Here is a 12,588-nt window from a genome sequence, read left to right as displayed (position 1 = left end):
TTTAACAACATGGTGCTACAGTAAACATGTGCTAATGACAGATTAATTAGACTTTAAAAAATCGTTTCATAAATTAGCCTCCATCTATGTAATTGATTTTATAATTAATCTATATTTAATGCTCCCTATTAGTATCTAAACATTCAATGTGACATGAATTTTAGGAGCGACTAAAGAACCAAACACCCTCTTAGTCATGGCTTTTCAGCAAAACAAACAGGATCATCATTATCCTATAAGTCATACTATTTCAACGAACAAACAGTGTTTTTCTCTCACAACAAATCAGCGAACCATACTTTTAGCCCTGCCTTAAGAAGTTAAGAGCCAACCATACTTTTAGCCCTGCCTTAAGAAGTTAAGAGCCATCATCGTCCGGCTCCGGCCAGGCATTTATACAAGCACCCGGCGTGCATGGCTACAGGACAGGAGAGCACATTTCACCTGGAGTCAACTGACTGCTCGTTACTGCAGCTATTCATCATTCATGGATGTCCCACAAAAGAGAGCTCCGGAGAGGCAGCTTAACACAGAAGCAGCTAGTACTCCCATTCACTCATTGATTAAAAAAATTGCTGTTACCATGTTGTCTAAGCATGGCCAAGAAGTGAATCAGATGGTTACTAAGATCATCTGATTAAAAATGTCATACATAACACTGCTGTTGAAATATTCACGCGAAACGTTTTTCATTGGCCATCTGCATTGTGCTACCGAATCCATAACTGGCCACATATGATCCTGCACTAGAAACTCTGCCTCAAAGGTGACAGATGATGGTGGAAGTATGCTACAAAATTTGTGGATTCTTGGCTATCCCTTGATGCACAAGGCACCACCAGTCCACAAGTCGATCTCCAACTGAAACTCAAGGCATGTCCTAACATCTCATGATCGTCTAAGGCAGGCCATAATTGCTCGTCGTGTGTGTTTATCGGTAGTATGAAGCTGTGATGTACAGAAGAACGGAGGCAGCCACAGTAACAATCAGCTCCTGGGGCAAAGCATCGGCCAGTTAATTACCCTCCTCACAGAACACAACAAGAATAGCGTGAAGGGTTTGTTACATTGAAGGCATCCAGTAAGACTGCAATAAAGATGATATATAACATGTAACAAAGGATCAAAGGACCGCTCGTTCCATGAACTATATCCACCCAGCATCACTTTCAACACAAATCATATCCCTCCTAACAGACACATACCATGACTTACTGCTACGCACCCTATGTGTTCAATTGTGTAAGCTGTGTAGTTTACACATCAAAACGGGCACAAATATAATTCAAGCATTAGGTTTTAACAAACTCTATTTCTTCTTAATGCAATGACACAGTTCTCCTGTGTGTTTGAGGGGAAAAAAGTAGGACTTATACCCTATATACATTATACTGAAGCTCTCAATAATCACATTTTCTAACCATGTCAACAGATAGATCTGCAGGCACTCTGATTTTAAAAGGGGAATCGGGCTAACAGTCATCATACCTGGTAGTAATAAACAATACGGGGAGTATACTGCATTGAAAGCTCAATCAAGTTAATAGCTGCTGTATAGCCCTGAAAATATTAGGAGAGGACAATTAAACCAAAATGCAATCAAACATATCACAACCAGAGACATAAAACTGGAGGACCTACTCAGAAAATTTTAGCAGAGTTGCATCAGATACGAATCCACGTACCAGGGATGCAGTGAACACACATCCAAATATCAAACCCAAAGCACGGACTACTCTTTTTGCCATTCTTATCCCTCGTCCTTCAACCTCACCATATTCCTGTTACAAACACCAGATGCTGACTTACTAATCATTTCAAAAAAACCTAAATGGCAGCCCAGGTACCATCATCAATAAGAACCATCCTATGTAATTTTGCATAAGCTTTTAGTAGGGCACATAATTAGTTACCAGAAGAAAAATAATGAACTGAGTTCAGATTAACTTTATATTTGCATGCCCATCATCAAAGAGATAAGACATACGAAAATGAAATGCGGGCCACACAACGCCATGCTATGTGAATACATATTATTTATGCGTCAATAGAATCACCATAATGAGAAGAGAAAACTTAGATAAGCAAAAACTGATTGATAGCAACATCATCAGATGACAACCATAAAAATTGTACAAACTGTAAGCTCGATAGATGACAAACATGGAGCATCAGAAACAGTCTCACATTGTATATTGGAGTTATTGCTGGTTCAGTAGCTCTTAGCTTCTGTACTATTCTGTAGAAGAAAGCAAAACATAGGAACTGCAAAGGCTTCCAGTCTGCATTGCCCATAATAGCTATCCAAACAACCTGGATGTAAAGTGTAGATAAATATCTTTTCGAGGAATTCAACATAGTGATAAGGATACGTGCAAAGCCTAATTTGGGATAGAACAAAAGGTTAAAAACTACTCCATCCAGTCCATCATACATATTATTCAAGGTACGAGCCTATGAGTATATTGCATACACAATTCCAAAAAGATAAATGCCTTTCATATTTTAACATGTTCGCCCTCTTAAAATGAACTATGGAAAAAATATGGACGTGGTGAAAACAGTGCGCTGTAGTCACTTGGCCCAAATCCACTACGCAAAATTGATATTTGTTTTGGACTCGAGTTAGTAATTTTTTAACAACTTTACATATTAAATATGAGTAATAAAGCATGAAATCCAAACTTAAATGCTCGGAACTTATGATTTAAGCTTCCAAACATGTTTCAAGCTTTCATTTTTTTAACAAAAAAGTTTCAAGCTGATATCTTAAATGGTAGCTTTTCTGACAAGAATAATCATGTGAAACCACAGTGGATAGCCAAGATACTAGACATAGAAGTGAATAACCATAAACAATGAGCATGTTAGCAATAGCTGGGATATTTTTATGAATTGAGAGAAGAGTACATACAAATGCTGCTGATATCGCCATATTTATGCGCATGTCCTTCACTGTTGATCTGGAGAATCTGCAAGATAAGTTGAACACCCATTAACCGCTTCACACTGTGTTTCTGTTTAGTAGTCTTAACTCATAATAAGCATTCAGATGTAGATTTCTGTAAACAAATGTTTCTGATAGACCATATACACATAGAATAAGAACACTGGTTCATAAATCATAACCATCAACAGAAAAACAGGGAAGGCAAATACTCCTACAAAACAGTTAGTAGGCAGCCTACCAGAAATGCTAACCCCATTCCATCATGTTTCAATATGAAAAAAGGCTAACTCATATCAGATTATAGTGACTACATTCATAGAAAAAGTCACCAGTTCCTAAAACATGCTTCACACAATCATACCCACTAAAATTCTGAGTTGACTATTGACTTATGAAATGAAGCCTAAGTTAACTTGAGTAAAAAGTACCTTGGTCCCCAAGGCACCATTGGTTGATTGTCAGCATACTTGATATCCTTGGACACCTGATAGTGGGAACAAGATTAGAAAACAAATGAATAGAATCACCATAAGGGGGTAACTGAATGAATTAGATAGTTTCACCAGTGCATTTTAGAAAAAGCAACCATAGATGCTTGAATCACATAAGCTCACTGTACTATGTAAGTAGAGCCAATAACAAGTATGACCCTTCTTGATGATCTATGCAATAGATATTTTGATGCAAAGCTTATCTAATATTCACAACTATGACCTATAGTGCCATTAATAACATTGCTTAGCTAGCAAACCCAATTTAATGTGTAGCTCTGTAAGGCTCAATCAATGACCACAATTTATGTTGCATAACTCAGTAAGGCTCATTATTAATACAAGTCCATAGCGTAATAATTTTTACCTTCTAACTGATGATGAAGGAGCATATAACAAACACAATGTATGACTTGCAATTACACATCAGTGTTTTGAATCAAGGAGAATCATGTACATCCAAGAATGGCATAGCAACTGACCTGAACAGACCCGTATGTGACTCCCTTCTTCCGATACTGCAGCTGCTGCATCATGACAGTGTCGTAGGCCCTGTCCAACTATCATAACCCCAATAACCCAACCATTAGTGCAGTTAGCAAAAGCTAATGCCATATGCTAGCCTAGAGAAATCAGACAAGAACACTCTTCCCTACCTTGGCAAGGAACTCGTCGTCTCCAGTCTCCTCGGCGTCCTTGCGCTTCTTCTTGTAGGCCATCTTCATGTGGTCGAAGCTATCAAGCGGCCTGATGCCCAGAAGCTAACACCCAAAGACAAAAAGCACAAATCACAACACGAATCGAAAAGATAGAATCTTTGCCCCCCATTTCACTCAGGTTCTACCTCATACGGGTTCTCCTCGTCGCCGAACCCCGCGCTCCCGGCCGCCGCCGCCGCCGCGTCCGCTGCTACCACGACCGCGCCGCGGCGCCGCCTCACGGCTGACGCGACGAGCCTTCACTTCCCGCGGAAAAGAGGAATTCAGAAATTTCTCCACCCAAAACGTCCTAAAAAACCTCCTCCACAAGAAAAACATAGCTGGTCGGCGCAGGAATTACCGCAGCGACTGGGGCACGGGCCGGCCGGCGCGACGAGGGGGCGGGAGGAAGCCGCGGTGCGAGCGGGACGATGCGAGAGCGAATGCGGGCGCCGCCGCAGCGACGGTGGACGTCGCCGTCGCCGTCGCCGTCGCGGACGCCATTGGGGGTCTCAAAGCCTAGGGTTTTAGCGCAGTCTCACGCGACGGCGAGGAGAAGAAGCCGGAAGCCATGGGAGCCAAGGGCGAGGTCTATCTGGGTGGATCGCCGTGGAAGGTGGGTAAGGTGTCTTGGGCCAATAATGGGCCTTCTTATTATCTATGGGAGTAACTGGGCCCATTAAGCCCATGGAAACGAGGCGGGCTCGGGCTCGGGCTCTCAAAGAAAACCCAGTGGCGGCTCGCCATCATCACGTACAAAGGGCAATTCGTTTCGCTCTTATCTTCCTCGTTTCGTTATTTCGCCGCCGTTCGCCGTCGAACCGCCGCGCCGCCGCCGAGTCGAGCCGGCGAGGCGAAGGGAAGGAGAGCGGGGAGAAGAGGAGAGGACGCCATGGCGACCGCTTCAGGTGAGTAGAGCATCACGTAACCCTAACCCTAGTTTTCTGTGGGTTCGGTTCGATCCTCCCTAAACCGCGTGAATCGGTCCGTTGCCCTGGGCTGTTATCTCCCTATCCGGTTTGTTTCTCCCCGATTCGACGTGAATTAGGGTTTGTTCGGGGGCGGTGTACCTGGTGTTCTGCCTAATTTGGGGATCGGGGCTTCTGTGGGTGCTTGTGACCCGCGAATTTTTGGGGATTTTTACTGCTGTTTTGAATTAGCGACTTATGATGTCTTGTACCGTTTGCGGCAGTGACTTTCAAGTCACGGGAGGATCACCGGAAGCAGCTCGAGCTCGAGGAGGCGCGCAAGGCGGGGCTCGCGCCTGCCGAGGTCGATGAGGATGGAAACGAGATCAATCCCCATATCCCCCAGTATATGTCCTCAGCCCCATGGTATCTTAATGCTGAGAAGCCGGTAAGTCATTGCTTCCACTATTTAGCGTGTTGTTGCCTAAAGCTGTGAATGAGGATCTGGATGATTAGAGGGCTGATGACTCCTTGATGGTTTAATGAATTCAGAGTTTGAAGCATCAGCGGAAGTGGAAGTCAGATCCGAACTACACCAAGTCGTGGTATGATAGGGGTGCAAAGCTTTTCCAGGCCAACAAGTACAGGAAAGGCGCTTGCGAAAAGTAAGTGGTGTTTGTTTCACCATATTTCTTTTGAGGCCTTGCTCAACATGTACTTATTGCTTGTTATTAGTATGGCATCGTCTTGTTGCTTCTAGAGTTGAGGTCTAAGTTTTAGAGTTTGCAGTCCATTTAGTAGCCAATATGCATGAATAAATAGTCTGCCAGTGTAGATTTGCTAACAAACGGTTTTCCTTGATGTTTTAGCTGTGGAGCCATGACTCATGACAAGAAGTCTTGCATGGAGCGGCCTCGAAGTGTGGGAGCTAAATGGACAAGTGTCAACATAGCACCTGATGAGAAAGTTGAATCATTTGAGCTGGACTATGATGGAAAGCGTGATCGTTGGAATGGTTACGACCCATCAACCTACACTCGTGTTATCGCTGACTATGAAGCTAGAGACGAGGCTAGGAAAAAGTATCTGAAAGAGCAGCAGCTCAAGAAACTTGAGGAGAAGGATACTGAGAAGGATGATGAGAATGCGGGCAGTGAAGATGATGAAGAAGATGGCCTGAGGATAGATGAGGCCAAAGTTGATGAGAGTGCCCAGATGGACTTTGCTAAGGTAGAGAAGCGTGTGCGCACGACCGGTGGTGGAAGCACCGGTACTGTTAGGTATGTATTGTACTGCACTACTACTCAGAAAATAGATCATGTTCCTTCTAGTACTGGGGTTCCTGCTTCAAGGATTTATCAGCAACCAATTTAAACGCTGATGGTAACTTTTTGTCTCCACAGGAACTTGCGTATCAGAGAAGACACGGCAAAATATCTTTTGAATCTCGATGTCAACTCTGCATATTATGATCCAAAAACCCGCTCCATGAGGGAAGACCCCTTGCCAGATGCTGATCCAAATGATAAGTTCTATGTGGTAAGTAACTGACGACATATGACTTTAATGCTTTATACACAATTTTAAATGCGAAAACCCTCTGTTCTCTAGGCTCTTGGGTTCTGTTATCTGATGTGATATTATGGTGCAGGGTGACAACCAAAATCGTCTTAGTGGTCAAGCTCTGGAGTTCAAGCAACTCAATATCCATTCTTGGGAAGCTTTTGAAAAGGGTCAGGATATCCATATGCAAGCAGCCCCATCTCAAGCAGAACTTCTGTACAAGAGTTTCAAGATCAAGAAAGAAATGTTGAAGTCTGAACATAAGGATAAAATTATGGAGAAGTATGGGAATGCTGCGTCAGAAGATACAATTCCTCGGGAGCTGCTTCTTGGGCAAAGTGAGAGAGAGATTGAGTATGACCGTACTGGTCGAATAATCAAAGGACAGGTTGGTAAAAATACTGAGTGTTGTTAATTATGCCTGTCAACTTTCTGGTCTCTTGTTCTTATAACTGTTCCTGCTTCTTCTTCTTGTCAGATTCTATATATTTTGTGTCTGGTAGGGCTTTCTAGCTAATTGTGTCTGCATGTTATAACATCAGAGATGACGATAAGCTTCGCTTCTTTAGAAGGAATCATATTCACAGAGGCATTGTGGCCATTAGATACGATGAAAAGAATCTGAAATCTTGTGTCCAATCTTAATAATGTGAATCAATAAAAGTAGGGCCTACTCTAGCCTCCACAAGCGCATGTGCATTTTGTGAAGTTCTTGCAATTGAACTTGGAACTAGGACTGTGCTATAGGGGCTAGTCATAATATTGGTTGATTTTTTTTTGGCCTTGTTTCAAGTATGTTGGGATAGGCTAGAGATCAAACCCAACAAGGACCATAAAGAAAGATTATATGGAAGTAAAAGGTTATTAATAGTACCAACAATAGTAAAAGGAGAACGTTATCCTAGATCATGGTTCAGCTCATGTTTTCCTAGTTACCACACACTAGGAGCGCATGCAATCGCGAGTTAACTTTATGTTTGCATGCAATTAAAAAATACTAAGAACCGTATCCTCTTTCACTTTGAATGAATGGTTAGTCTGTGGCTTTAGACTGGAATGCCACCGATTCAGTGTAATTATTGGACTGTTGGCATTATTTCCATGTTTGGTATGGTCATGACTGCTAAATGCTAACGAGTAACCTTAATTTATATCTACAGGATGTATCTCTTCCCAAGAGCAAATACGAAGAGGATGTATTCATTAATAATCACACGACCGTGTGGGGTTCATGGTGGAAAGATCATCAATGGGGCTACAAGTGCTGCAAGCAGACTATCAAGAATAGTTACTGCACAGGTTTGGCTGGAATAGAAGCTGCTGAGGCATCAGCAGATCTAATGAAGGCCAATATGGCCCGCAAGGAGGCCGCAGAAGGTATTTTGTCGAGAAAATACTTCTTTTTATTTATTTATATCTGGACAACTTGCATTGGGTGTAGGATAATTGGTGCCATCGAGTAAACCTTTACCTGTTCAAAAATTCGCACCTGCCATTGATAAAATCATAATTGGTGCTAGCTTTTTATCAAGCATGACATCACACCTAAGTGCCAGTTTTATTTGCAACCAGTTAACTATTCTCCTAATTATGTGAACAGTGTATTGTTAAAGTTAGTGTGAGGTACTGAGGTCTCAGGTCTTGTTAGTTTCATACTTTCATGCTGGCTTCCTTCAAGATATAAGTTGAAGCAGACAATAAGATGCAAATATAGCTAGGTGCAATTTGTTTTTTGTTAATGAATAAACTTGTTTAAATGAGATGACTCACCACTTGATTTAATTACCCATGCGCGACCACCGTTATGCATTGCATTAACTTGAAAATTGTTCAATGCAGATGTACCTGTACAACATGAAGAAAAGCGATTAGCCACTTGGGGAACTGATGTGCCTCAGGATCTTGTTCTTGATCCGAAGAAGCTTGCAGAATCTCTAAAGAAGGTCAGTGTCTTGTATTTGACCTTTGGTATTTTTTTGTTCATATAATTTCCACGCTGAAGCTTGGTTTTAATCCTGTAGGAGAAAGCAAGGGTAAGGGGGAAAGAGGAGGAGAGGGATGAGAAGAAGAGGAAGTATAACGTGCACTTTGACGATCAGGTTACTGTAGAAGACATGGAGGCCTACCGTATGACGAAGATTCACCACGACGATCCTATGAGAGCTTTTCTCAAGTGAAGTGTGGTAAAATGTTCGCGCTGCTGTATCACATTGGTTGCACCCTGCCTTGCAGCGATGTTGTGTAATTGTAAGATGGCTATGCCTGTCCAGACCAGGATGGTGATGTGATCTAGTAGAATGTAAAACCTGGCTACACTTTTTACAAGCTGCGTGTTGAAAATGTATAATGCCACAATTTTCTGATAATCAGAATCCTTGCTTCCATAGTTTTGGTATTTGTGACGATTGATGTGCAAAACGAATGGCATCCCTATTTGTAAGCTGCCAAAATTTTAGTCCGTGAGGAACAGTTGACGAGAGCAGAATGAGTACGTGTGCATGAGTTTGTGTGGTTTCTTATTTCTTTTCATTTTGGGTGTGCTGTATGCTTTGTTGTTTTGTTGGTCACCAGTTCGCTCGAATCTTGGATAACTGGTGAGGCACCAGGGTCATCCAAAGCCCGAACAGTTCTATATTTTGTCACGCGGTTCAGGTGTAACCAGATCAACCTGTGGACATGGATACATATATATATATATATATTTACATCTTTTTTTTGTATGTACACATTATTATTACACAAGCGAGACGCCACCGATGAATGGAGCAATCCTGTATCTACATCTAGAACACGAAGGAAACCAACCTCTCAACCAAAGCCACTAACAGAGTTTACATTAGCACACCGTGACTGATCATCTATATCTACTAATCTAGGACCTAAATCTACTTCTTTTGACCAAATCACAAATCCAAACTAGCTTACACCTTTAACCAATCCCCTATGCTAATAATTAAGAAGGATGTCATGTCCATGTCATAGGCCTCTTGCGAGCATGGCCTGGAACTCCTCCGCCGAGCGCTGGCTCTGCAGCCGCATGTCCTCCCTGAACTTGCGGATGAAGAGCTCGGCCCTGAGGTCCACCTCCCCCATCCCCTTCACCACCCCGAGCACGCCTCCGCCGCCGACTCTTCCAGGGCTCCGCAGCAGCACGTTCCTCATCGCGCCGACGCCCGCCGCCATGGCGCGCGCCTGCTGCTGCTTGCCAGCGCTGGCAGTGGTGGCCTTGCTGCCCGCGGCACTGGCAGCGGCGGCGTGCGCGGGTGCTGCAGCCGCCGGCATCGCCAGCTTGTCCCGGGCGCTGGTGCTCGGCTCATCCTGCTGCACGACGCCGCGGAGGGCCTTGGCCGCTGGCAGCTGCAGCTGGTGGTGGCTGTAGAGGTCGTCGACGTAGACCGGCGCGAAGCTCCGTTGGTGGTGGTGGTGGCACCACCCGCTCTGCGAGTAGTGCACGGAGGACGCCGTGCGCCGACGTCGGCAAACGTCGACGCCCCCGATGACCGACCTCCGGAGCCTGGACCCAACGGCCGCCGCGATGCCGACGCACTTGGCGCGCCACGGCCTCCTGCCGCCGCCCGGCCGCCCCGACGACGAGGACGAGTAGTGGTAGGTGCCGCCCGTCGTCGTTGGCATGGCGGCGCCGAAGCAAGACATGGCCTGATGATCCGATGCCCGAAACCGTGATCCGCGACCGACCGGGAGAGTGTGGGAGCGTGTGTGCAGGAGGGGAGGGAAGGGAAGGGAGAGGGTTGCTTAGCTTTGTCTGTTGGAGGAAGCGGAGCTCAGTATGAGTGATAGACTTGTAGGCGGGGTTGGGCGTGAGAAGAACGGAGTGGGGAGCGCTTTCGGTGGTTGGGCGGGTAAGACTCACGCTACCTCCTCCTGCTTCTGGTTGGCATGCAGTGCCTATTTCATTTACCACTAGTTGCGTTAGCCATTGGGTACGTACACCGGCAGCGGCAGCTGGAATGGATGGATGCCACCAGGCACCAGCATCTTCTTCCTTCCCATCGCTGCCTTTCTTTTTTGCTCTGCTTGCTTGCAGCTGGATGCTTCTTTTCTTACCTGAGTGGGGTTGTGATTGTGATGATGACATCAATGTGGGCACGATTGGCGGTGCTTCCCGCCACTGGCTGCACCCCTCTGTTAGATCGGAGTAGGGTTTCTAGGTGGAGCGTACGGCTCAGGCGAACCTCGTACTGAGAGCCGCCGACCCCACCTCTATTTAATGCGCAGTGTGACGGGGGCCCGCCAGCCATAGATGGACTGGGCGCCCCTGATCAGGGCGCGAGGTCAAGGCCCAAGTGGTCGTTGGGCCACTATGGTTGGGAGATCAAACCAACATTCTCCCCCTTGATCTCAACTCATACTTTAACTTTAAACTTTGACTTTAATCATTTTCACTTTTATTTGTTCCATCACAGATTAGTGCACAGAGCATGCTTCATCGTCACGGTCAATCGCCGATAGACTTAACAGCTACAATACACATCTCTGTTCTGAAACAGATTCTTTAACTTTGGGCCCTTTGTTGTCCGGAAATCATAGGCTATACCATAAACCCATGTCGACTGTGTGTTCTCCAAACACACTGGGTGGTAAGCCTTTTGTACGCGGATCCGCAATCACTTGCTTGTTACTTATATGTTCAATACTTTTAGTATGATTCCGGACTTTCTCCTTCACAACGTACAACTTTAACGTCAATGTGTTTGGCAGCATACTTGACCCGTTGTTATAGGAGCGAACTACTTAAATGGTTATTGCTGTTGTATACCATTATCAATTCCGGGTGTAAGTTCTTTTAACCACTTCGCCTGTCCTTAAGCCTCATAACAAGCTATACCATGGTTATGCATCTTTGATGACACCATAACTGTTTCTTTGGAGCTTTTCCACAATAAAACTCCAACTGCGAGTGTTAGCTACTATGTGGGTTTCACTAAACATCTCGCCAAAATTTAACTTTTATACCCACAACTATTTGAGAGTACTTTATTCTTTCTTACTCACCATGAGGCCTATAAATCTTTGCACAATTGCAAAACATTCTCAACTCCATTCCAGTGATCTACATCTGGACTGGACTTCTGCCAAAAACATCCCGGATACATAAACTGTGTAAGGGTAAGATCTTGCTTATAAGCATTCAGTAAGCTTCCAACAGCTGAAGCATATAGGACGTCCATTTGATCGATCTCACATTTATTCTTGGAACACTGAAAGTTCCGAAAACTATTACCCTTGACTATAGGAACAGGCGCAGGTTTATTCACATATATACTTTATTTCTTTAGAATCTTCTCTAAGTATACACTTGAGATAGTTCTAATACCCCTTCTCCTTTTATCTTGGTAAGTTCCAATTCCTATAACGAATGATGCTTTACCAAGACCATTCTCATTGAAACTTGAGGACAAGAACTGCTTCTTCTCCAACAGTAGATTAACACCACTACTAGCGAGTAAGGTGCTACCCACATACAGGATTAGAAAAATAAATTTCCCATGTTTAAACTTTGCATAAATACAATTGTCATCTACATTCTCTTTAAAACCCAAACTTTCTTATTGCACTATCAAACTTCAAGAACCACTGTCTTGAAGCTTGCTTTAATTCATAAATGGATTTCTTTAGACAACATCCCTTTACGTTCTTTTCCTTCCATGACAAAACCTTTTGAGTTATGCCATGTAAACTTTTCCATACAAATCCCCGTTGAGGAATGTGTCTTTACATCCTTCTGATGTAACTGTAAATCGTAATGTGCCACTAATACTATTATGATTCTAAAAGAATCCTTGCATGCTCATTATAATCTATTCCTTCTCTTTATGTAAATCATTTCACCACAAGTGGCGCTTTATAGCTTTCCATATTCCCTTTGGATATCTTTCTATATTTCCTTTGGAGTCACATTTGTCTTATAGACCCATTATAGCATACTGTTTTGGCTCCATTAGGAATTTCTTCTAAGT

At 43.9% G+C, this 12,588-nt stretch overlaps 3 protein-coding genes across 4 annotated transcripts; 1 reads left to right on the top strand and 2 right to left on the bottom strand.

Annotated features, from left to right (window-relative positions):
- Positions 1 to 518: 518 nt before the first annotated feature.
- LOC136500829 (protein CHLOROPLAST J-LIKE DOMAIN 1, chloroplastic-like) lies at positions 519 to 4,743 on the bottom strand. 2 transcript variants are annotated; one of them, XM_066496284.1, is made up of 10 exons: positions 4,501 to 4,743; positions 4,286 to 4,397; positions 4,098 to 4,202; positions 3,924 to 4,001; positions 3,379 to 3,434; positions 2,915 to 2,972; positions 2,188 to 2,313; positions 1,642 to 1,781; positions 1,489 to 1,560; positions 519 to 994 (listed from the first exon to the last, which is right to left on the bottom strand). In XM_066496284.1, the coding sequence occupies exons 1-9, from the start codon at positions 4,641 to 4,643 to the stop codon at positions 1,536 to 1,538; spliced, it is 843 nt and encodes a 280-aa protein (XP_066352381.1). In that variant the 5' UTR covers positions 4,644 to 4,743; the 3' UTR covers positions 519 to 994; positions 1,489 to 1,535. The 2 variants fall into 2 exon arrangements, with proteins under 2 accessions (XP_066352381.1, XP_066352380.1); XM_066496283.1 differs by having other exon boundaries at positions 1,686 to 1,781.
- Positions 4,744 to 4,892: 149 nt separating this feature from the next.
- LOC136500895 (pre-mRNA-splicing factor SLU7-like) lies at positions 4,893 to 8,996 on the top strand. Its single transcript, XM_066496363.1, has 9 exons — positions 4,893 to 5,047; positions 5,332 to 5,495; positions 5,600 to 5,712; positions 5,917 to 6,327; positions 6,451 to 6,586; positions 6,699 to 6,998; positions 7,771 to 7,987; positions 8,450 to 8,553; positions 8,632 to 8,996. Exons 1-9 carry the CDS (start codon positions 5,032 to 5,034, stop codon positions 8,785 to 8,787), a joined length of 1,617 nt encoding a protein of 538 aa, XP_066352460.1. The 5' UTR covers positions 4,893 to 5,031; the 3' UTR covers positions 8,788 to 8,996.
- A 131-nt stretch (positions 8,997 to 9,127) lies between these two features.
- LOC136500896 (uncharacterized) lies at positions 9,128 to 10,475 on the bottom strand. Its single transcript, XM_066496365.1, has one exon. It carries the CDS (start codon positions 10,262 to 10,264, stop codon positions 9,587 to 9,589), a length of 678 nt encoding a protein of 225 aa, XP_066352462.1. The 5' UTR covers positions 10,265 to 10,475; the 3' UTR covers positions 9,128 to 9,586.
- Positions 10,476 to 12,588: the final 2,113 nt, after the last annotated feature.

The sequence above is a fragment of the Miscanthus floridulus genome, chromosome 13, assembly GCF_019320115.1.
Source record: "Miscanthus floridulus cultivar M001 chromosome 13, ASM1932011v1, whole genome shotgun sequence".
In the NCBI taxonomy this organism is placed as follows: domain Eukaryota; kingdom Viridiplantae; phylum Streptophyta; class Magnoliopsida; order Poales; family Poaceae; genus Miscanthus; species Miscanthus floridulus.
The sequence above is the reverse complement of the archived record's forward strand: the minus strand, read 5'-3'. Positions and strand labels throughout refer to the sequence as shown.

What these genes read in the sequence shown, in the direction of transcription:
- LOC136500829 (XM_066496283.1), bottom strand. Translation starts at nt 4,643, where the DNA reads ATGGCGTCCGCGACGGCGACGGCGACGGCGACGTCCACCGTCGCTGCG. An exon ending in GTGTGTTCACTGCATCCCTG is followed by an intron (nt 1,561 to 1,685) that starts GTACGTGGATTC and finishes TAATATTTTCAG; the next exon opens with GGCTATACAGCAGCTATTAA. An exon ending in GTATTGTTTATTACTACCAG is followed by an intron (nt 995 to 1,488) that starts GTATGATGACTG and finishes GCTTTGCCCCAG; the next exon opens with GAGCTGATTGTTACTGTGGC.
- LOC136500895 (XM_066496363.1), top strand. An exon ending in AGGAAAGGCGCTTGCGAAAA is followed by an intron (nt 5,713 to 5,916) that starts GTAAGTGGTGTT and finishes TTGATGTTTTAG; the next exon opens with CTGTGGAGCCATGACTCATG. An exon ending in GTCGAATAATCAAAGGACAG is followed by an intron (nt 6,999 to 7,770) that starts GTTGGTAAAAAT and finishes TTATATCTACAG; the next exon opens with GATGTATCTCTTCCCAAGAG.
- LOC136500896 (XM_066496365.1), bottom strand. Translation starts at nt 10,264, where the DNA reads ATGTCTTGCTTCGGCGCCGCCATGCCAACGACGACGGGCGGCACCTAC.